The sequence below is a fragment of the Canis aureus genome, chromosome 5 (genome assembly GCF_053574225.1).
Source record: "Canis aureus isolate CA01 chromosome 5, VMU_Caureus_v.1.0, whole genome shotgun sequence".
Lineage (NCBI taxonomy): Eukaryota > Metazoa > Chordata > Mammalia > Carnivora > Canidae > Canis > Canis aureus.
In genome coordinates this window covers 5,652,527-5,677,160 of record NC_135615.1, presented here as the reverse complement: position 1 = coordinate 5,677,160, position 24,634 = coordinate 5,652,527, and the positions used below count along the sequence as shown (strand labels likewise).

The 24,634-nt window shown below is 39.1% G+C and overlaps 1 protein-coding gene across 1 annotated transcript in view; it reads right to left on the bottom strand.

Moving 5' to 3' along the window:
- Positions 1–24,076, bottom strand: part of LOC144313635 (outer dynein arm-docking complex subunit 2-like) — a 60,042-nt gene extending 35,966 nt beyond the window's left edge. The window contains exons 1-3 of the mRNA XM_077896699.1: positions 23,992–24,076; positions 16,292–16,480; positions 14,799–15,020 (exon numbers count right to left, since the gene is read on the bottom strand). Coding sequence (XP_077752825.1) covers positions 14,799–15,020; positions 16,292–16,468 — 399 coding nt within the window. The 5' untranslated portion in view covers positions 16,469–16,480; positions 23,992–24,076. The remainder of the gene's footprint in view (positions 1–14,798; positions 15,021–16,291; positions 16,481–23,991) is intronic.
- Between the last annotated feature and the right edge of the window lie 558 nt (positions 24,077–24,634).

The following is a 24,634-nucleotide window of genomic DNA, read 5'->3' as shown; positions in this document are numbered from 1 at the left end:
CTTTCCATGAATTTATTATATAAAGAAAGGATAAAAAGGAAATAGGAATTCTGCTTCATGCAAGATAGGCTAATAGGGACTGGATTTATCTTCCTGCCTAAAAAAACTTAAAAATAGTAAAATATATAAAGCAATGGCTTTTAAGACACTGGATATCAGGCAAAAAAGGACAATCATCTCTGAGAAAAGGTAAACTCAAGAGGTAAGCCCAACCACTGACCCAGCTCCTGCCTGGAGAGAGCTGGAGTGCAGGGAAAGAGAACCCGAACAAAGCACAGCAGCCTCTCCGAGCTGGGAGGCCAAACTTGGAAGGTTGGAAAGCTGTGATGACTGGAGTCTTCAGGGAAGATTACTGGAGGGGAGAGAACATTCTGAGCACAGAACTCTGGAGATGTGTAGTAGATGCCCATGAAGCTTTAGCACAGAACTGATCAGCACTTGTGTGTGCAGAAAGTACTTACCCAGACAACAATCTTGAAGCTCTTACGGGTCAAATAGTGCCTGATCTCACTACTCAGCATGAAAGCCTTAATAATCTATGGGTTTCAGGTAGAGTAACCAGAAGGCTCTTATCTCAGTAGTGGGTAAGAATTAGCCATAATCTAATTGTGACAACAAAGCATAGAACTGAGGGATGCCTGGGTGGCTCAGTCAGTTAAGCATCTGCCTTCAGCTCAGGTCATAATCTCAGGGTCCTGAGATGGAGTCCCAAGTCAGGCACTCTACTCATCTAGGAGCCTGATTTTCCCTCTGGCCCTGCCTGCTACTCCCCCTACTTGTGTTCTCTGTCAAATAAATAAATGAAATCTTAAAAAAAAAAAAAAAAGAAAGAAAAGAAAAAAAAAAGCATGGAACTGAAAAGATCAAATTGTTTCTAAGTAATACAACCACATCCTAGGAAAAAAACTCAAGAATATTTATAGAAACGATCAACTCAACACATTAAAATTCTGTGTCTTCCAAGAAGCAGACTCTTCACTATGGAGGGCAAACTGATGGTTACCAGAAGGGAGACGGGAGGGGTGCAAATTGGTGATGGGGATTGAGGAGGGTACTTGTCTGATGAGCACCAGGTGTTCTATGTAACTGTTGAATACTGTACACCTGAAACTAATACTATACTGTATGTTAACTATTCTGAAAATAAAATTAAAAACTTAATTAAAAAAATCCCTCCTACCCCACCGTCAGCGCCTGACATGACCCATGAAAAGGGAAAAAAATTAACCAGTTGAAAGTAAACCAGAAATGACACTAGAACTGTTACTAGAACTGGATTTCATAGGAGCTAGAAAAAAGACTCAGTATATTAAGGAGAGACGTGAAAGATACAGCAAGACCCAAATCTAATCTTAAGAGATGCTATTATACTATCTGAGATATAAAACGCATGAATGGAAATAAAGGTAAATTAAACATTATTAAAAAAAGATTTTTTGAACTTGAAGGCACAGAAATAGAAACATTCCAAATTGAAACACAGAGAGGAAAAAAGACAAAAAATAAAAAATTAACAGAGCCACAGGGAGCTGTGGGAAAATGTCAAGTAGCCAATTATGGGTGAAAATGGAGTTTCCAAAGGACAGTAGAAAAGGAAGAGGACAAAGAAAAGTATTTGAAGAAATAATGGCTCTAAATTTGATGAAAACTATAAGCCTATACATCTAAGAAGTTCAACAAAGCCCAAGCATAAGAAACATAAAGAAAACAATACCAAGGCACATCATAATCAAATTGCTCAAAATCAGCGAAAATGAAAAAATCTTAAAAGCAGTACAACAAAAAAAAAGACATACAAGTAAACAAACATGAGCATGACAGGTTTCTTCTCAGAAATGACACAGGTATGAATAAAATGAAGAAACATGCTTATTGAAGGAAAAAAAAGTCTTTGTAAAATTATATGCCTACCAAAAACATTATTCTTCTTTTTTTTAATAAATTTAATTTTTATTGGTGTTCAATTTACCAACATACAGAATAACACCCAGTGCTCATCCCGTCAAATGCCCCCCTCAGTGCCCATCACCCATTCACCCCCACCCCCCGCCCTCCTCCCCTTCCACCACCCCTAGTTCATTTCCCAGAGTTAGCAGTCTTCACGTTCTGTCTCCCTTTCTGATATTTCCTACCCATTTCTTCTCCCTTCCCTTCCATTCCCTTTCACTATTATTTATATTCCCCAAATGAATGAGACCATATAATGTTTGTCCTTCTCCGACTGACTTACTTCACTCCGCATAATACCCTCCAGTTCCATCCACGTTGAAGCAAACGGTGGGTATTTGTCATTTCTAATGGCTGAGTAATATTCCATTGTATACATAGACCACATCTTCTTTATCCATTCATCTTTTGATGGACACTGAGGCTCCTTCCACAGTTTGGCTATTGTGGACATTGCTGCTAGAAACATCGGGGTGCAGGTGTCCCGGCGTTTCATTGCATCTGTATCTTTAGGGTAAATCCCAGCAGTGCAATTGCTGGGTCGTAGGGCAGGTCTATTTTTAACTCTTTGAGGAACCTCCACACAGTTTTCCAGAGTGGCTGCTCCAGTTCACATTCCACCAACAGTGCAAGAGGGTTCCCTTTTCTCCACATCCTCTCCAAAGTTTGTGGTTTCCTGCCTTGTTAATTTACCCCATTCTCACTGGTGGGAGGTGGTATCTCATTGTGGTTTTGATTTGTATTTCCCTGATGGCAAGTGATGCAGAGCATTTTCTCATGTGCGTGTTGGCCATGTCTAGGTCTTCCTCTGTGAGATTTCTCTTCATGTCTTTTGCCCATTTCATGACTGGATTGTTTATTTGGTGTTGAGTTTAATGAGTTCTTTATAGATCTTGGAAACTAGCCCTTTATCTGATACGTCATTTGCAAATATCTTCTCCCATTCTGTAGGTTGTCTTTTAGTTTTGTTGACTGTATCCTTTGTTGTGCAAAAGCTTCTTATCTTGATGAAGTCCCAATAGTTCATTTCTGCTTTTGTTTCTCTTGCCTTCGTGGTGGATGTATCTTGCAAGAAGTTACTGTGGCCAAGTTCAAAAAGGGTGTTGCCTGTGTTCTCCTCTAGGATTTTGATGGAATCTTGTCTCACATTTAGATCTTTCATCCATTTTGAGTTTATCTTTGTGTCTGGTGCAAGTTAGTGGTCTAGTTTCATTCTTCTACATGTGGATGTCCAATTTTCTCAGCACCATTTATTGAAGAGACTGTCTTTCTTCCAATGGATAGTCTTTCCTCCTTTCTCAAATATTAGTTGACCATAAAGTTCAAGGTTCACTTCTGGGTTCTCTATTCTGTTCCATTGATCTATGTGTCTGTTTTTGTGCCAGTACCACACTGTCTTGATGACCACAGCTTTGTAGTACAACCTGAAATCTGGCATTGTGATGCCCCCAGCTATAGTTTTCTTTTTTAAAATTCCCCTGGCTATTCGGGGTCTCTTCTGATTCCACACAAATCTTAAAATAATTTGTTCTAACTCTCTGAAGAAAGTCCATGGTATTTTGATAGGGATTGCATTAAACGTGTATATTGTCCTGGGTAACATTGACATTTTCACAATATTAATTCTGCCAATCCATGAGCATGGAATATTTTTCCATCTCTTTGTGTCTTCCTCAATTTCTTTCAGAAGCGTTCTATAGTTTTTAGGGTATAGATCCTTCACCTCTTTGGTTAGGTTTATTCCTAGGTATCTTATGCTTTTGGGTGCTATTGTAAATGGGATTGACTCCTTAATTTCTCTTTCTTCAGTCTCATTGTTAGTGTATAGAAATGCCACTGATTTCTGGGCATTGATTTTGTATCCTGCCACGCTACCAAATTGCTGTAGGAGTTCTAGCAATCTTGGGGTGGAGGCTTTTGGGTTTTCTGTGTAGAGTATCATGTCATCGGCGAAGAGGGAGAGTTTGACTTCTTCTTTGCCAATTCGAATGCCTTTAATGTCTTTTTGTTGTCTGATTGCTGAGGCTAAGACTTACAGTACTATGTTGAATAGCAGTGGTGAGAGTGGACATCCCTGTCTTGTTCCTCATCTTAGGGGAAAGACTCCCAGTGCTTCCCCATTGAGAATGATATTTGCTGTGGGCTTTTCATAGATGGCTTTTAAGATGTTGAGGAATGTTCCCTCTATCCCTACACTCTGGAGAGTTTTGATCAGGAATGGATGCTGTATTTTGTCAAATGCTTTCTCTGCATCTAATGAGAGGATCATATGGTTCTTGGTTTTTCTCTTGCTGATATGATGAATCACATTGATTGTTTTACGAGTGTTGAACCAGCCTTGTGTCCCGGGGATAAATCCTACTTGGTCATGGTGAATAATTTTCTTAATGTACTGTTGGATCCTATTGGCTAGTATCTTGTTGAGAATTTTTGCATCCATGTTCATCAGGGATATTGGTCTGTAATTCTCCTATGTGGTGGGGTCTTTGGTTTTGGAATGAAGGTGATGCTGGCCTCACAGAACGAATTTGGAAGTACTTCATCTCTTTCTATTTTTCCAAACAGCTTTAGTAGAATAGGTATGGTTTCTTCTTTAACTTTTGATAGAATTCCCCTGGGAAGCCATCTGGCCCTGGACTTTTATGTCTTGGGAGGTTTTTGATGACTGCTTCAATTTCCTCCCTGGTTATTGGCCTGTTCAGGTTTTCTATTTCTTCCTGTTCCAGTTTTGGTAGTTTGTGGCTTTCCAGGAATGTGTCCATTTTTTCTAGATTGCCTAATTTATTGGCGTATAGCTGTTCATAATATGTTTTTAAAATCTTTTGTATTTCCTTGGTGTTGGTAGTGATCTCTCCTTTCTCATTCATGATTTTATTAATTTGAGTCTTCTCTCTCTTCTTCTTTTTTCTCTCTCCTTTTTAATAAGGCTGGCTAATGATTTATCTATCTTATTAATTCTTTCAAAGAACCAACTCCTGGTTCTGTTGATCTGTTCCACAATTATTCTGGTCTCGATTTCGTTGAGTTCTGCTCGAATCTTTATTAACTCTCTTCTTTTGCTGGGTGTAGGATCTATTTGCTGTTTTTTCTCTAACTCCTTTATGTGTAAGGTTAGCTTTTGTATTTGAGTTCTTTTCAGTTTTTGAATGGATGCTTGTATTGCGATGTATTTCCCCCTTAGGACTGCTTTTGCTGCATCCCAAAGATTTTGAATGGTTGTATCTTCATTCTCATTAGTTTCCATGAATCTTTTTAATTCTTCCTTAATTTCCTGGTTGACCCTTTCATCTTTTAGCAGGATGGTCCTTAACCTCCACATGTTTAAGGTCCTTCCAAACTTCTTGTTGTGATTTAGTTCTAATTTCAAGGCATTATGGTCTGAGAATATGCAGGGGACGATCCCAATCTTTTGGTATCGGTTCAGACCCGATTTGTGACCCAGTATGTGGTCTATTCTGGAGAAAGTTCCATGTGCACTTGAGAAGAATGTGTATTCAGTTGAGTTTGGATGTAAAGTTCTGTAAATATCTGTGAAATCCATCTGGTCCAGTGTATCATTTAAAGCTCTCGTTTCTTTGGAGATATTGTGCTTAGAAGACCTATCGAGTATAGAAAGAGTTAGATTGAAGTCACCAAGTATAAGTGTATTATTATCTAAATATTTCTTCACTTTGGTTATTAATTGATTGATATATTTGGCAGCTCCTACATTTGGGGCATTTATATTGAGGATTGTTGAGTCCTCTTGTTGGATGGATCCTTTAAGTATGATATAGTGTCCCTCTTCATCTCTCACTACAGTCTTCGGGGTAAATTTTAGTTTATCTGATATATGGATGGCTACCCCTGCTTTCTTTTGAGGACCATTTGAATGGTAAATGGTTCTCCAACCTTTTATTTTTTGGCTGTAGGTGTCCTTCTGTCTAAAATGAGTCTCTTGTAGACAGCAAATAGATGGGTCCTGCTTTTTTATCCAGTCTCAAACCCTGCGCCTTTTGATGGGGTCATTAAGCCCGTTCACGTTCAGAGTTACTATTGAAAGGTATGAGTTTAGTGTCACCGTGATATCTATTCAGTCCTTGTTTTTGTGGATTGTTCCACTGAACTTCTTCTTAAAGGGGAATTTTAAGAGTCCCCCTTAAAATTTCTTGCAGAGCTGGTTTGGAGGTCACATATTCTTTCAGTTCCTGCCTGTCTTGGAAGCTGTTTATCTCTCCTTCCATTTTGAATGAGAGCCTTGCTGGATAAAGTATTCTTGGTTGCATGTTCTTCTCATTTAGGACCTTGAATATATCCTGCCAGCCCTTTCTGGCCTGCCAGGTCTCTGTGGAGAGGTCAGCTGTTACCCTAATACTCCTCCCCATAAAAGTCAGGGATTTCTTGTCTCTTGCTGCTTTAAGGATCTTCTCTTTATCTTTGGAATTTGCAAGCTTCACTATTAAATGTCGAGGTGTTGAACGGTTTTTATTGATTTTAGGGGGATCTCTCTATTTCCTGGATCTGAATGCCTGTTTCCCTTCCCAGATGAGGAAAGTTTTCAGCTAGAATTTGTTCAAATACATATTCTGGGCCTCTGTCCGGCACCCTTGGGAACCCCAATTAAACGTAGGTTCTTCTTCCTCAGGCTGTCGTTTATTTCCCTTAATCTATCTTCATGGTCTTTTAATTGTTTGTCTTTTTTCCTCAGTTTCCCTCTTTGCCATCAACTTGTCTTCTATGTCACTCATTTGTTCTTCCACCTCGTTAACCCTCGTCGTTAGGACTTCTAGTTTGGAGCCGCGCAGCCCCCTCCGCACGGAGCCTCTTCCTCTGCTGGAGCCGCCGCCCGAGCCCCTCGAGCTGCTCCCGCCCCACAGCCCCCTCCGTGGAGCCGCCCCTGAGCCCCTCCGAGCTGCTCCGGGTCCTGCCGTGCGCGCTGCAGCCCTTAGGGAGCTCGGCGCACTCTCCCGGGGCGCAGGTGTCTGTTAGTGTCCCCGGGAGCCCGAGGGCACCCCCGCCCTCCTGGGTCCTGCTCCAACTCCCCGCGAGCCCCTTTCTGCCCGGGAAGGTCGGTGCCGCTCCTGCTCCTCCGGGACGGGGCTCTCCTGTCCTGGGGACACTCGCCCTGGCCTCAGCCCGGCTCCTCGCGGGGCCCCTCCCCCTTGGAGGCCTTTTGTTTCTTTACTTCTTTTTCCCCGTCTTCCTACCTTGGTAGAAGCGCGAACTCTTCTCACTGTAGCATTCCAGCTGTTCTCTCTTTAAATCTCAGACCGAATTCGTAGATTTTCAGGTGATTTGAAGGTTATCTAAGTAATTTGGTGGGGACAGGTGATTTGGGGACCCTACTCTTCCGCCGTCTTGCCCCTCCTCCCCAAAAACATTTTTCAAACACAAAGACAAAATAAAGTCTTTTTCAGAAGTATGAAAGATAAAAGAATTTATCAACAGGGCTATACCAAGAAATGTTAAAAGTCCTTTGGGCAGAAAGAAAATGATACCAGATGGAATCTGCATCTATAGAAAGGAATAAATAGCACTTTTTCCTATTTATTTAAAGTTCTGAAAGTGATATTTGATTATTTACAGCCAAAAGGAAGAACAATGTGGAGTTTATAATATATATAGGAGCCAAATGCATGACAATAGCACATAAGCCAGGAGGACAAAAATGGAAGCATAGTGTTGGATAATTCTTAAACTACATGTTTCTGTGTGTAATAAAACTTGAAGGTACCCTGTGCTAAATTATATATGTATACTGTAAACTCCAAAGCAGCCACTAAACTAACAATAATCATAAAAACTAAATGATAAATAAATAATAAAAACAAAAAGGATAAAATGGAATGCTAAGCAAATATTCAGTTAAGCCAAGAAGACAACAATGAATAAATGGGAAAAAAAGGGAACAAATAAAATGACATTTAAAGCCAACCCGGTCAACAGCACATTAAATGCAAATAGTGTAGACACTCTATAACCTGCCCACAAAGGCAGAGGTTGTGATTTGAATTAAAAAAAAAAAAAAAAAAGCAAGCCCCTACTACATGCTGCCTACAAATAGTGAATAAATTAAAATACACAAATGGGGTAAAAGTTTAGAAAGGACTACAGAATTTAGCATACTAATTCCAACCAAAAGAAAGCAGGAGAAAAGGCAGATTTCAAAGCAAAGAATATGACAAGGCATCAAGGTGATTTCATACATATAAAGGGGTCTCAAGAAGACATACTATTCCTAAATACTCGTAGCTAATAAGAGAGCTCTAAAATGCATGAAGAAAAGAACTGATGAGATAGAAATGTAAGAAAGATGTATAATATTTGAACAATATATATATATTATTAAGGGAGATATATCTGCGCTATAAAATTCTCCCAGAAAACTTAAGGAGGAACAATTTCCAACTCATTTACGGAAGCATTACTGTGATAGCAAAACAGAGACATTACAAGAAAAAAATACTACAAACCAACATCCCTCATGAACACAGATGCAAAACTCTAAGCAACATTTTAGCAAATTATGTTCAACAGTGTAGAAAAAGGATAACACACTGTAGCTACGTGGGTCCATCCCAAGAATGCTGGGTTGGTTTAACATTTAAAAACCAAATCAATGTGATTCTCCATAATAACAAACTCTAAAAGAAAAGCCATAATATAATCTCAATAGACACAGTAAAAAGCATTTAACAATATCCAGTATCTTTTCCTGATAAAAAAAATTTTCATCGAAGTAGTTATAGAAGGGAACTTACTCAACCTGATAAAAGTCACCTAACAGGGGTACCTGGGTGGCACTGGTGGTTAAGGGCCCAACTCTTGATTTCAGCTCAGGTCTTGATCTTGGGGTATTGTGAGTTCAAACCCCACATTGGGCTCCTTGCTGGGAATAGAGACTTAAAAAAAGTCACCTAACAAAAACCTACAGCCAACAGTAAACTGAACGGTGAAACAATGTATTCCCTCCAAGATCAGGAATAAGACTGGGATATCTGCTCTTATTGTTTTATTCCCAGTATTGCATAGGAATGACTGGCCCATGCAATCAGTAAAAGAGGCATCCAGGTTAGAAATAAAAGGCATCCAGGTTAGAAAAGAAGAAAGAGAAGTCTTTATTTGTAGATGACATGATTATTTATGCGGCAATTGACAATCTGTTTTTGTACGGCTTAAAGAATGAAGAATGTTTTTTGTACAGTTATAATCAGTAATAACAACAACAATAAAAGAAGAATCTGTAACAGAGACTTAATGTGGTCCATAAAGCCTAAAATATTTACTATTTGGTCCTTCAGAGAAAATGGTTGCTGACTCCTGGTCTATGTAGAAAATCTGCTGGAATCTACAAAAGCCTACTAGATCTAATAAATGAATTTAGCAAGGTTGCAGGATATAAGATTAATAACACACAAGATCAATTAAATTTCTATATAACAATGAACAATCAAAAATTGAAAATCTTAAAATTACATTTAAAGTAGCATCAAAAACATTTATATAGGAGTAAATCTAACAAAAGATGTAAAAAACCTATGTGAAGAAAATCACATAATATTGCTGAAAAATAAACATGTAAATAATGGAGAGATATTTCTTCTTTATGAGTAGATGACAATAATGTTAAGATGTCAATTTCCCCCCAAAAGATGTATAGATTCATTGCCCATCCCAAACAAAATCTCAGAAAGCATTTCCTGTAAAAATTAACAAACTGATTAAAAATTTATATGGAAATGTAAAAAGCTAGAATAGTCAAAGTAACTTAAAAAAAGAAAAAGGTAGGAAAACTGACACCACCTAACTTTAAGGCTTATTACAAAGCTACAGTAATTAAGACAATATGGTATTGGTATAAATATAGACAGAACAATGTAACAAAACATATATTCAACTATTTTTTTTCAAGATTGCAAAAGAAATTCAGCAGGGAAAGGGCACTATTTCAACAAAGGATACTCATATGCCCCCCAAATGAACTGCAATTCATTCCTAGGATGGTAAACAAAAATTTACTCAAAATGATTTACAGACTTAAATGTAAAACCAAAAGTTATAGAACTTCCAAAAGAAAACGTGGGAGATCTTTGTGACTATGTGTTAGGCAAATATTTCCTAGACATAACACCAAAAGCACAGTCCATAAAAAAAAAACAACAACGAAACCACAAGATAAATTAGACTTCATCTACTTTGGGGAGGGGATCATTATCCTGATCTGATCCTGGCTTTGTGGGTATGTGTCTATACCTCACAATTTATTACACTGACACTCTTGATATGTGCATGTCAATTATAAAGTTATTACGTATTTTAAGTTAGAAATGAAATAAGGAAAACATTTGTGTATGTAAGATATTAGAGTTAATCGAACTCACGGAATCCTTAAGTAATCATACATTTCTTTCTCACTTTATTTTTTAAAAATTTTATTTATTTATTCATGAGAGACAGAGAGTGGCAGAGACATAAGAAGAGGGAGAAGCAGGCTCCTTGCAGGGAGACTGATGTGGGACTTGATCCCCAGATCTGGGATCATGCCCTGAGCTGAAGGCAGATGCTCAACCGGCTGACCCACCCAGGTGCCCCTCTTTCTCACTTTAAAGGATAAATGCAGGGGATCCCTGGGTGGCGCAGCGGTTTGGCGCCTGCCTTTGGCCCAGGGCGCGATCCTGGAGACCCGGGATCGAATCCCACATCGGGCTCCCGGGGCATGGAGCCTGCTTCTCCCTCTGCCTGTGTCTCTGCCTCTCTCTCTCTCTCTCTCTGTGTGTGTGTGACTATCATAAATAAATAATAAAAAAAAAATAAAGGATAAATGCAAATAACGAGTCAATCAGAAAGAAATCTGGGGGTGCCTGGGTGGCTCAGTCCGTTAAGCATTTGCCTTCAGCTCAGGTCATCATCCCAGGGTCCTGGGATCGAGCTTCATGTTGGGCTCCCTGCTCAGTGAGAGCCTGCTTCTCTTTCTCCCCCTGCTCATGCTCTCTCTTGCCATCTCTTTCATTATCTCTCTTCTCCCTCTCAAATAAATAAATAAAATCTTAAAAAAAATAAAGTAGAAACAAGTCTGTATATGACTCTATCTTTGGTATCATCACATAGTTACTGATACCTAAAAGTGCTAAGTAATTCAATAGCATATCACCAATAGACCATCCCCAGCACTCCAGGGAATATCTGGAATGTGAGGAAAGTGCACAAGACCCATACAATTACAGAAAGAGTTTTCATCAGCAGAAAAGATTATAGTTCTATCAAGCATTAACTATGTGGACTACAGAGAGGCACTGAGAGTTCTTGGGTGATCTCAGCCTCTAAAGTCCATTTCCTTGACTCAAAAGTATTAGTGATATTTTTTGTTTTGGTGCCAGGCTTCAAGGACTAGAGGGTGTGTTTGCTTCTGGGTTCATCTTCTCCACTCTCTGGAATGCCACCTTAGTCTGGGAGGCTGCCAAGATGGCCCTTGCAGGTCCACCCAATGTGAACTGTTCCTTCTACTCTCTGCTGGACCCACTTCTGGTTGTATTTTCTGCAATCTCTTCAATTTCCTGCCTTCTAGAAAAGTGATAGGCTCTAATGTAGCTTTCACTTGCCTGGTATAGACATTTGCAAAACAAATCCAGTCACCATGGGGAAGGGAGCTTAATGCTGTTTATAGGTGCTCATCATCTTTCTATCTGATCACTTTTTCTGTCTTAGGAAAGGGCTTGTCTTGCTCAGTTTTTCCTGCAACTTCTTTTCCTCCTTGTATTACTTTCTTATGTACGGTTTTGTTATGATTAGCAGTAACTGTTATATCTCCTAGACTTATGCTTTCAATAGAGTTGCCAACAGATCTGCATGCATGTTCACCAGGTTTTATAATAATGCAAGTCCCTGTACTGATACTTTTGAGAAGAGATCTGTGTAAAATCATAAAGAGGATAAAGAGTGCATTATTCCTCTCATGTCGCATTTACCAGGGCAGGCGATTTCTTAGTTTGTACAGAACTTCTTATCTGGAAAGGCTCTAACCCCAGGATTATTTTTCAACATAATTGAGTCAGGAAATCCTTATTGATCACTTCGCAGTTTTTAAACACAAAACCTTTGGAAACTCCCTCTTCCTCTGGCTTCTAGAACTCCTAGGTAACCTGTTAACTTCCCAAGGTTACTTTGACAGCTCTTCTTCCTAGCCTACATGCTCCGTGAATGCAAATATAGACATTTCCCAGGCTTCTCTAAACTCTCTGCCAAAAACAACTTATCTACCCTTGTTCGTGACTTTTTACCTCTCACTGATACTTCCTGATCTTCCCCTCTCCTGCCTCTAGACTTGTGCTGTCCAATAAGAAAGCCACTAGCTGGGGATCCCTGGGTGGCTCAGCGGTTTAGCGCCTGCCTTCAGCCCAGGGCGTGATCCTGGAGTCCCGGGATCGAGTCCCACATCGGGCTCCCTGCATGGAGCCTACTTCTCCCTCTGCCTGTGTCTCTGCCTTTCTCTCTCTCTCTCTCTCTGTCTCTCATGAATAAATAAATAAAATCTTTGGGGAAAAAAAAAAAAGAAAGAAAGCAAGCCACTAGCCACTGGTGAGAACCTGAAACATGGCTAGTCCCAATGGAGGTGTACCGCCAGTATGCAACAGAAATACTATATACATATACACATACACCCATATATATGTGTGTGCATGTGTGAAATAGTATTGATTAAATGTAGAAGTAAAAATATTTTGGATATAATAGGTTAAATAAAATATGTCACTAAAACTAATTTCACCTCTGTTTATCTTTTCTGAAATTCTACCCCCTAGAAAGTTTAATGTTACATATTTGGCTTACTTTACATTTGTACTGGACAGCACTGCACTAGACCAGAAATTCAAACTGACCATTTAAATCGAACACAGTAGAAACTGAAACCAATCTATTCCAGACCCTCAAGCCTGCTCACTGTTATTATGGAATAAACATCGGTTGGCATGAGACAGATAGGTTGTGTAACATCAGCTGCTGTTGTTAAGGAAAAGGTAAGATGAAGGAACTAACTCTAGGATAAATTACTCATGAACCAGGTGACAGGATGAGTCTGGTAATTGTCAACCTTGCTCCTGGGCAGCTGTAATGGGAATGTATGTAGGACTGGGAAATAACACTATAAGATTTTGACTAGAAAGGCACAGTAGCAATTAGGAATGAAAACAACTGGGGATTTGCCAAAATAGTGGATAATGTTTATATGGATTTGGAGTAAAAAATGTTAGCAGTTACACATTGTGACACTCACAGCAGGTACTGTTAACCAAACAAATATGCCAAATATTTTCTTGCATGATCTTGGGTGATAGAATCTTCCTCTTCACCTAGCTCCAAATCTGGAGTCATTTTTGACTCAACCCTTTCCTTAGTCCTCATACCCAACCACTACACCAAGCCCAGTTTATTCTACTGATACTCACTCACCACATCCACATTTATTTCCTCCTTAAAGAAAACCAGAGAGGGGTGCCTGGGTGGCTCAGTTGGTTATGTGTCCTCCTTGACTTGGGCTCAGGTCATGATCTCAGGGTTGTGAAACTGAGCCCTGAATGGGGCTCTGCGCTGAGTGTTGAGCCGGGTTAAGACTCTCTCTCTCTCTCTCTCTCTCCCTCTGCCCCCCATCCCCTCTCATGCGTACGCTCTCTCTAAAAACAAAACAAAACAAAACAACAGAAAGGAGACATGGGTCCATATGCTGCCTCCACAGTCCCAAGAGGGAGAGCTTAGGATTAGGGCTGCCTCTATATCATGACAGAGTAACTTACAAAAAACAATATCCTGTTCTTTACAGTTATTCTCTGGTAGAAATAACAGGTAGTTAGGAAGGCAAATAGGCAAGATGGAGAGGCCCTCAAGAGACCTTGAGATGAGGAGGAAAGAAAGGGTCTAGGGCTAAAAAACCCTTGTTTTCTTTCTTGGCTTTTCTCTTTCCTGTCCCCTCCCTCTAATAATTTTTATTGCCTTCTTTTTCTAGCACATATAAGCTATGGGTGGGTGAACAGAGTTTCATCACTTTACATAGCAGAATACAATTCCTAAGTGATTTTTGGGTTATCCATTGGCTTGCCTTAGAAGAAATGATTCAGAATTGCATGTGCAGCTGGCATGTATGTCAATTAAACCATAAACCTTAATAAATTTTAAAACTTTGAGTAGCCTAGAAATTCTCTTTTTAAACTGGCAGTTGTCTCCGCATATGTTATATTTCAGACACTGTATTATGCTACTTAATTTTTACAGTTTAATTTTTTTAAGGCTATACTGACAGCATGTTAGGTTGGGCAAGTCTTGTTCAAGACCAGAATGTATAGATATATAAAGGTCTATGTGCAGAAACTCTCCTACCTGTGTATTGACTAAAGGCAAAGAAAATTTGATGCACAGATTTTTTTGTTAGAGAAAATATGTCTTTAAATTGGTCCTTTGCTATTACAGTTAAGACTGTCAGGTTGTAGTCTAGTTGTTGTTTCAGTCAGCTCCTTTGCTGTTGAGTTCATGCCTCTATTTTGTTATTTAAGTGCTAAGTAAATAATATATTAAGTAGAATTATGAATGCCAGTGATTATTTATGCACTGTACATTTTTAAAATCAATTCAAACTACAGAGCAATTATTTAACTAAGTATGTTTTAATTCTTTAAGAAAAATTCGATCTCCAACTTTTCTGCAGCATAAACCATGCTAACACATAGCTCAACTGCAGCCACGACCCAACAAGTAGGCAGTTTTGTGTGTCCAAATACCCCTCATCAGTGAAACTTTATTGTTATGTAAGTTTCTTTTCAGCCTCCATCTACCTAATTTGGACTAAACCATAAAGTCAACCATACCTTTACAGTCAATCATACCTTTACCGCACCATTCTCGTGAATGGTGATGCAGTTATCTGCATCTTCTGAGAGCTGGTACAAGGCTTGAGCTGTTGCTCGATGTACGTTGGCATCATTTGATTTCAGATAACGCACTAATGGAGCCACTGCTTTGTACTCGCCAAAGGCCACTCTATTTCTGCCCCACATACAGCAACGTGAAATAGCTTCTGCTAGATGACGCCTCAGTTTATCATTATTCTGCACAAAGGAAATGAATTGTGGTATATGTATTGCAATGGACCTGTGAGGTCATGTTTCTGTGCTAGATGTTTATTACCCAATAAAATGCCAATGAGTCAAGGGAAAAAGGCTAGCAGGCTGGTCAGATGGTGTCTTGAAGGAAATTAGTATTCTCCTGGTCCCCCATGGGCCAAGGTTCAATCCTGAGTTTTCTTTTTATGGCTTTAAATTTTTTTAAATTTCTTTTTGCTGACTACTGAATGTAGTCAATACACTCAAAAGTGATCAAGTGTCTGGCATTTATTATTTGCTCAAGGATTTATTTCCTTTTGAGCAAGTGCTTTAGTTAAAAAAATAGTTAAAAGAATATTGGGCATTCTTACGGGGGGCATTTCACTTTACTGGGATAGGTGATTAACTTTATACCTTTACCCTAGGAATACTTCTACATCAGTAATACACCTTGGTCCCCAAGAGGGAGAAGACAATGCAGCAAACAATGACATGTTTCAGTCTGCCACATTTCTTTCTCTATCCTTTATCCAGACTATATTCTTCTTCTATGTATACTTACTCCTACAGGTATAATATAACTAAACAGGATATAGTTTTCTGTTTATTATATTTTTCTCCTTATTGAGGCAACAACTTGATGTCCTTAAGTGAATTTGGAACTCAGTGTTAGGCTGGCCCTAAAAAGTCTTCTAAACCAAGCATCCTTCCAGTGATGGAATTTTTGCTCTGAGATTTTCCTGCCAAGAGGTAGCCCAAGCTATGCTCAAATACTTCTGGTCATGGTGAAGTCATTATCTCCCAAGGCTGCTTATTCTATCTGGCACAGCCCTGAATAAATAATACAGTGGTTGCCAGAGTCTTCCAGCCCAAGAATGCCATCGATCCAAGCTTTTAAGCCTGGGGAGGAGCATTTATCTTCTTAAGTTGGCATGAACAATTATCTTAAAGATAATGATAATGATGGTGGGGATAGAAGATGATAGCTAATACTTCTACAATAACATTTATGTTTGCTACCACTTTACTTCCCAGTAATAAATAAAAAACAGCCTCTATTTTATAAGGATCTTGCACATAAAATTACACAGTTTGAATACACTTTTGCATTGATTAGTCTCAGAGAAATTAAATGAGGTGACTCAAAATCTCATACTTCATAGGTGATGGATATTAAGCTTGAATCCAGGTCTCTGGACTTTAAGCTTATTTTTTTTTATTATTCCATGATATTTTATGACAATACACATTGAATATAAAAGGATGTTGTTACTTACTGTATTTGCTAGTTTGGACAATAAAGGGACAACTCCAAGATCTGTAATAGCAGCTAAATTTTCTTGATCTTTTGCAATGTTGGTAATAGCAGCACATACACTTGCCAAAACTTCTTTATTATCTGATTTCAGTAAATTGACAATAAGTTCCAAACCACCAACAAAGCAACGAACCATTTCTCCAGCATCCTAGAGAACAATTAAAAACAAAAGATGTTACCAAAAATAATCTTATGATTAATAGTTTTTTAAAAAGTAGAAAGTAATGATAAGGCTGTGAGGTACACTTTTGGCATAAAAAACAAATTCAGTTTATTTCCTTATTATACATATTTCTATGTATGTAAGTATATGTATAATTACACACACAATTCAGTTTCAACAAATATTAATTGAACAACTACTATGTGAGTTACCATGCTAACTACTGGGGATATAGAAGTTAGTAAAATACAGTGGAGTCTTATTATTTGCAGTAGCTGTATTTTATAAAGACATCACAAAAATTGAATTCGTAAATATTGAACCATTGTTTCTAGGGGAAATGCAGCATTAGCTTCCTACACACTTCTGGTCACAATTTTGTCAACTGATCAGTATATAACCTTGTTTTATGTGTGTTTCTGCTTAAAGATTTCTTGTTTCATAAATTGTTAATTCATTAATGTTGAATTTGTAGACACTACACTGTAAGTCATGCCAGAGGGAAGCTTATCTAACACACAAATTTTTTCCCTAAGGCACATCACAGCCTTCTGATGCTTAGGAAGACCAGAGAGCACTGAGGGGGTACTACAATGGCAGCCATGACAAAAAGTGAAATCACCAACAAAACCAACAAAGATATGAAAAATGTGCCATTGAGTAGACTACAAAATGGATGCTTATTAATAAATAGTATGAGAGCTAAGACAAGAAGGCAGAGTGTCATCTTGTTCAACCCCAGCTGAGAATATGCATTTTAGGTGACTCAAATTTTTCACCTCTCTGTGTATGTCCAAGAATGACCACAGAAGTGTTCTAAATATTGATTTGAGGGTTACAAACATTTTAGCAAGTAAGCAAAAATTCCCAAACTGAATTTGTGAAGAATATAGATTAACAGTGTATACCTTTTTGCCATTGTATTACTTGCAATCCAGTGGGGAGTAGGGACATTAAGAAGTATAATGGAGACACCTAGGTGGCTCAGTCTGTTAAACAACAAACTCTTGGGCAGCCCGGGTGGCTCAGCGGTTTAGTGCTGCCTTCAGCCTAGGGTGTGATCCTGGAGACTGACCCGGGATCGAGTCCCATGTCGGGCTCTCTGCATGGAGCCTGCTTCTCCCTCTGCCTGTGTCTCTGCCTCTCTCTCCCTCTCTCTGGTCTCTCATATATAAATAAATAAAATCTTAAAAACAACAACAACAACACAACCAACTCTTGGTTTTGGCTCACATCATGATCTCAGGGTCCTGAAAGAGAGAGCCCTGTGTGGGGCTTTGTGTTCAGTGGGTAGTCTTCTTGAAGTTTCTCTCCCTCTGCCCCTTCCCCCAATTCTCTCTAAAATAAGCAAATAAAAAAAAAAGGAATAATTATAATGAATAGCACTAAGGGGAAAGATTCAAGGACTGCCACCAAAAGGATGTTTATTAACTAAGTCTAAAAGATGAGGAGTTAACCAGTGTGAAAGGGATTCAGGGTGGAGGAATCATCATGAAACAGAGTGAGAGGAGGTGCCTTTTTTTTAAAGTGCAAAATAGAGCATAAACTTACTAAGATCTTGAAGGGTCTTTATTGTGAGCTTTGGTAGAGAACATGGAGTTCATTTTAAAGGTGCAAGAAAGCCACTCAAAAGGTTTGAGTGTGTGTTGGTGGGAGGGTGGGGAGTGGGGAAGAGGATTTTATCAATTTTGTTTCACAGTAGACCTCTCTGGATTACAGAGTTGAGGTTAGGGCAAAGCCTGGTGCTGGAAACTCAGGCTATTTCACTTCACTAGGTTCAGGTAAGAGGTAGTGGCAGTTTGGATGCAGGTGATGATCTAGCTCTGGAGGAAGGAGTGTGGGTTTGTGAGTGTTGACTGGTGAAGATAAGGACCAGGGACTCAATAATGATTTCCCTGCTCCTAGCTTTACCTAATTGCGTTAATGTTGGGAAGGCAGGGTATTGTTTTGTTTTCTAGAGGTGAGAAAGGATGGTACTTGATATTAGTGGCCTGATTTGAATGAAGTGCCTATGAGACATTTATGTGGAGACATCAGAAGTCAGCTGGATATACTGGTGTTTGGAGCTCAGGGAAGAAAACCAGGCTGGAGTTGTAGATTGGGAAGGCGTCAGCATGAAGTCTGTAACTGAGATAATGTGTGTGAGAGGTGGGGGGTGAGGGATGAGGGCTCTCTGTACCAGAGCCTAGAGAATGGACAGGAAAAGAATTTGTCAGAGGAGCCTGAAAACAGATAGTTGCATGGAAATCTTCACCTCCCCTGATGCATGGCAGTGCCTGTGTGATGACCAATTATTTGGCTCCATGGCTTTCTCAGGTAACAGAAATGAATACTTTTGGAGGGCCAATTACATATTGGAAACTTTGCATAAATTATCTGTTAAACTTTGTAATAACCATGGAAAGTAGATATTATTTCCATTTTATTTATTTTTATTTTTTTCTTTTTCTTTTTTAAATTTTTTATTTATTTATGATAGTCACAGAGAGAGAGAGAGAGAGGCAGAGACATAGGCAGAGGGAGAAGCAGGCTCCATGCACCGGGAGCCCGACGTGGGATTTGATCCTGGGTCTCCAGGATCGCGCCCTGGGCCAAAGGCAGGCGCCAAACCACTGTGCCACCTAGGGATCCCTTTTTTTAAAAAAAATTTTTATTTATTTATGACACTCACACACACACAGAGAGAGAGAGAGGCAGAGGGAGAAATTATTTCCATTTTAGATTTCAAAGATGTTTAGATTTCATAAACTAGACTGTATCCCTCAAGGGGCCATGTTCTAGTTATCTTGGTGAAATTTATAATCATAAACCTGAACATCCCATCCCCATATCCCCCAAATTCTTCTGTAAGGATAAAATCCTTGTGGCATGTGTGCCCCTGGCTTCCCTGTCTCACCTTCTCTGCCTTGATTTCCCTTTTCAACACGCCCCGCCCCATGCAAGCCCTAAGCCAGTACCTAATGCCAATAATTAATAATCAGAATCCTGACACTCATTTTCTGAGAATGGGGTTCATTAAGTCTGGGGTGGGGCCTATAATTTTTTTTTAATTTTAGAAATCTCTCCTGTGATTCTAAACTTCAGTCAGTATTGAAAATACTGCTTGTGCAGGACCTTCAAGTTATTGTCCTCAAACATGCTATGTGCATGTCTCTGTCTTTGTGTATGGCTTTTTTTTTAAATTTTTTTTTATTTATTTATGATAGTCACAGAGAGAGAGGGGGGCAGAGACACAGGCACAGGGAGAAGCAGGCTCCATGCACCGGGAGCCCGACGTGGGATTCGATCCCGGGTCTCCAGGATCGTGCCCTGGGCCAAAGGCAGGCGCCAAACCGCTGTGCCACCCAGGGATCCCGTGTATGGCTTTTTTGTCTATTTTCTGACTAGCTTGGAACTTTCCATGTGGTCTCAGCTGCTGACTAAGGTATCATTCTCTTCAGGGAGCTTTCCTGAACTTTGAGTCTGGGTTAAGCTGCTCTTAGTATAATACCTGGTTCTTCTATATTAGAGCACTTACTATTTTCTGCAGTAGTGGCTTATTTGCCTTTGACCTAGAACATAAGTTCCAGGAGGACAGGGGCTCCTTCTGTCTTGTTTATTGCTCTAGGCCCAATTTCTGTGAAGGTTTCTCTGCCAGTTTCTAGAAACCCCATTGAATTAATTTGCAAACTCATAGCTACATAAGGAAGCTTTCACTGAGGACATAAACCAAACTGAACTTCTAGTTATTGGTGAAGGAAGGACCCCAGTCAGGTCCTCCCCAGGTGTAAGTGGAAAGTATCTTTTCCACATCATGTTGCCTCTCCTGATTGCTGTGGGAAGTGTGTGAGCAGTATTACTGGCCTTGTTCCCAGTACCACACTTAAATACAATTTCTGCTAGGACATATGTTCACATTCTGATGTATTAATAAAATTATTTTGAAAATATTTGCCATTTTCCCTAAAATTCTATAAGAAAGCCTTTTATATAAGACAAAAGAAATGACTATACTTTGAATTGTATTCTACATTGCCACCTTCTCACTTCTATGCACTAGGATGCAACCACATTGAAAGATTAAAGTGTTAATTTACTAACCTTCAGTCAAATACACTACATAATTTAATCCAAATTTCCCCTTTGAAGCACTTAGTAGTAGTAGTAGTAGTAGTTGTTGTAGTACTACTTCTAAGGAAAACCTTAGAGAAGTGAATTAGTATGTGGAAAGTGAGATGATAAATGGCACAGTGTGTCTGAATCCATGTCTGCTTGACTCCAAAGCCACTCAACAATACTGCTGTTATGTAAACCCCTACCACACACGTGGTCTGGATGAAATAAATTCATAATCCTAACCACATACTTGGTCCAGATGTACATGTAAACTCAAAAGCAAAAACAATGGCTCTCAGAATTTCAGGGAACTTCAAAAGTGTAGCCCCAAAACTTCAAGTGACATTATGTGTATCAATAAGCTAATTTACTTGTCAATTATGAAGTTATAGAACAATTCTTTTTCTCTAGAAAGACTAGAGGATTATCAGGAAGATGATGGTGGCATAGTTTTTTAATCTTCCTAAAGAAACAGAGAAATTAGTGGCAGCAAAACAAAAATACAGAAACTCTAGATGACAAGGTATCTTCAAAGATCCCCAAGAATACACAGATTGGGACAAACTACCAAAACTACATGCTGTAAGAAACCAGAAATCTACAGAGAGAAGGCAGAAGGACTTGTGAAGGCCCTAGAACCAGGGAGTCCAGGCTGCCACCAGGTCTCACTGGAAAGCTCTGGAAAGCTCAGGAGCAGCCCCAATGGACTTTCTGGGCTCTGATTAATAGATAAGACCAACATGTCTCCAGGTCTGACAGTGCTGTAGCATTCTGTGGTCTGAGTTCTGTGAATCCATAATACCAACAATTGAAAGTAGTGGTTAAAGTCCTGTACTAAGGAAGAACTACTGGGAGTTGCATCCAAACAGGAAGACAGGGATAATGGGATGAAGGAATGATACAGTCCAGGTAAAAAGGGGTGAGGGGAAGCAAAGGAGCCTGAGTCTCCTCTCCATCACTTGGAAAATAAGAGGAGTGAGATCTTGAGAAGCATGAAATTAGAAAAACAACTCTGGTCCACACTTCCCTCCTAAAACACCATGAAAACTCATTTCACTTAAAACTGAGCAAAACAAAAAGATTACAGTCAATTCCATATGGAGTTAATATAAGAAAAAGAATGAGCTGAAAGAAAATCACAGAAGCAATGAAAAAATACCAATTAGAATTATCAAAGCTCATGAATTAGGTGATTAGTAAAAAACCAATCTTAAAGGCAGGTGTAACCTATCTGCAAAGGATTAGAAATGAAAGAAAAAGTCATTTTGAAAATGAAGAGTAAACTAGAAGGAATGCAAAAACAAAAACAAAAAAAACTAGAAGGAATGCAAAAATGAATATACATAATAGGTAATATCTTTAAATAAACAGAATATGTGAAGAGTCTAAAATGATGGGGGGAAAGCTAACAAAAACTTCAGGAGACTAGGCAGAGAAAATAACACACACATAGTAAGTCCTGAAGAAGGAAACAAAACATAATAATAGAGAAAATTTTTAAAACTATGATTTAAGAAACCTGAAATAAATAGAATCTGAGAGTATATTGGAAAGTCACCATATACACCTGGGAAAATTGGCCCAAAATGTGCTAACATAGAGAAATATTCTAGTACAACTGCTGGACTTTAATAAAAAAGAAAAAAAAATTATTTGGTCATCTAAGCAAAAAGACCAGGTCACTTCTAAGGGAAAGAATAAGATATTATCTTTAGCCTTTTCAGTAGTGATGTTTTTATGCTGAGGGAAAGAGAATAACATATGCAGACTATCTCAAGAGAAAATGTGAATCAATGTTTTAATATCCAGCCAAAATGACCTTCAAGTATAAAACTGTTATAAATGTGGAAGACTCCAGGGAATGTGAACACAGGCCCTTCTGAGGAATCGACTTGAGACTGACAGATCTCCAAAAAGACTAGAAAGACATTGACAAAAGGATGGAAGGTTTCTTAAAATGCTCTAAGGCTTCATTTCCTTCAGGATGAGGTTTAAGTCATTAGCATGATTCAAGTGTTTTCCCAGTCTGGCTCAACCTTACCTTCTGGTCTTTTTTTTTTTTTTTTTTTTTTTTTTATTATTATTTTTTTATTTTATTACCTTCTGGTCTTACTTCTAAGTGTATACTTTTGTATAAACTATTTTGCAGCCTCTAGGCTTACTGGTGTTCCCTAAAGTGCCATGTTCTTTTACATTTGTGCCTATGTCACTTTCTTTACCTGGATGCCCTTCTAAGCTCCCAGAAAATCCTACTCAGCCCTGAAAAGTGACTCCTTTTAATAGCAGCTTAAATAATATTTCCCCCATAAAATCCACCCCCTCCCCTTCTTAGTATGGTACTCCTACCCTCCACATTTCTGAAGCTGCTTTCCTCTCAAATCCATTCCTTCATTCTCCCATAGTTGCCACAACTTGATTTTGTTTGAGTGTCTCTCACACAGAAGCACTTGGAGAAAGTGCTTCTATGCCTCAGAGGTAATTCTTGACTGGCCTAAGCCTATCATGGAAGTCTCATTCCCTTGACCATTATTTGTTTAGGGCTGGGCTAGATATGGCCCAGTTATGATCAGTGAGTTCTGAGATAATGTCACCCAGGAATCCTCTGGAAGTTTTCCTGTTTATAATAATCATCACAGGTCATATTGAGAATGACAGAGAGCCTGGAATCAACCAGGCCTAAAATCCACTTTGGCCATTTAAAACCAATGGCATTTGTAGCAACAGTTTTCATTCTATTGTAATGATTTTCTTTTTTTTTTTTTAATTTTTATTTATTTATGATAGTCACAGAGAGAGAGAGAGAGAGAGAGGCAGAGACACAGGCAGAGGGAGAAGCAGGCTCCATGCACCGGGAGCCCGACGTGGGATTCGATTCCGGGTCTCCAGGATCGTGCCCTGGGCCAAAGGCAGGCGCCAAACTGCTGCGCCACCCAGGGATCCCTTGTAATGATTTTCTAATGGGTCCTTTCCCCGTTATTTGTGAGCTCTTTAAGAACAGAGCTGTCTGGTCTTGTTCTTTGTTTCTCATTTGGAATGTGGTCTAGTGTCTGTCACAGAGTAGACTTTCTTTTAAGAAAATTATTTATTTATTCATGAAAGACAGAGAGAGAGAGAGAGAGAGGCAGAGGGAGAAGCAGGCTCCCTGGGGGAATCTGATGTGGAACTTGATCCCAGGACCCCAGGGCATGACCTGAGCCAAAGGCCTGAGCCACTCAGGTGCCCCTCACACAGGAGACTTCCAATAAATGTTTGACGAATTGTGAAAAAAATAAAAATAATGAGGGAACTATGACTTTAGGATACTTAGCCACAGTCACAAATACTAAAAAGCAAAGACCATTAATTATGTATTGATAGTATAACTATGTAAAAGTAATCTAAGTGGGTAAGACCAATTCAACCTCACAGTCTTCCTGGTTGTCTTGCTGCTTTATCAGTAGAGACAGTGAGTCACAGCGCTGGGGCCATACTGGAAGAAATAACAAAAGTGATCACATCTGCTTCTGCTCCAAGAACTTCCTAAGGTGCATGGTATGAGATAGAGGGAGCCAAAATCTCAATGAGATCATGGGCATGGCTCACCAAGGTCTTATAATGTTTACAATCTGTGGGACAGTGAAATGTTAGACTCAAGCCTACAGGTCCTGCCAAAGTTTGTTTATTTGCTTGGAAGGTGAGATTTCTCTCTCTCTCTCTCTCTCTCTCTTTTTCCCTTTTAGGTTTAAAGATTCTAAACATACGACATCTTGACTCACATAGTTTCTATGGAAAGGGAGACAGTATATTTGAGAATGGAAAAAGTAATTATTCTGCCAAAACTGTCTTTCACTAATGCTAAACAACTGGGCAAATTTAACACATTTTCCACCTTCTCACATATCTTAAAAACTAGGCCTTGCCAACTCGCCACTGGTGTGATATTGGTTGTGCACAATTCACATTTTCATCTGTCATGCAAAAACCCCCAATTAGAATAATAATAGTAATAACAATGAAAACAGTCTAGCTTTTTGCAGTTTACAAAGGATTTCCACAAAGCTATCT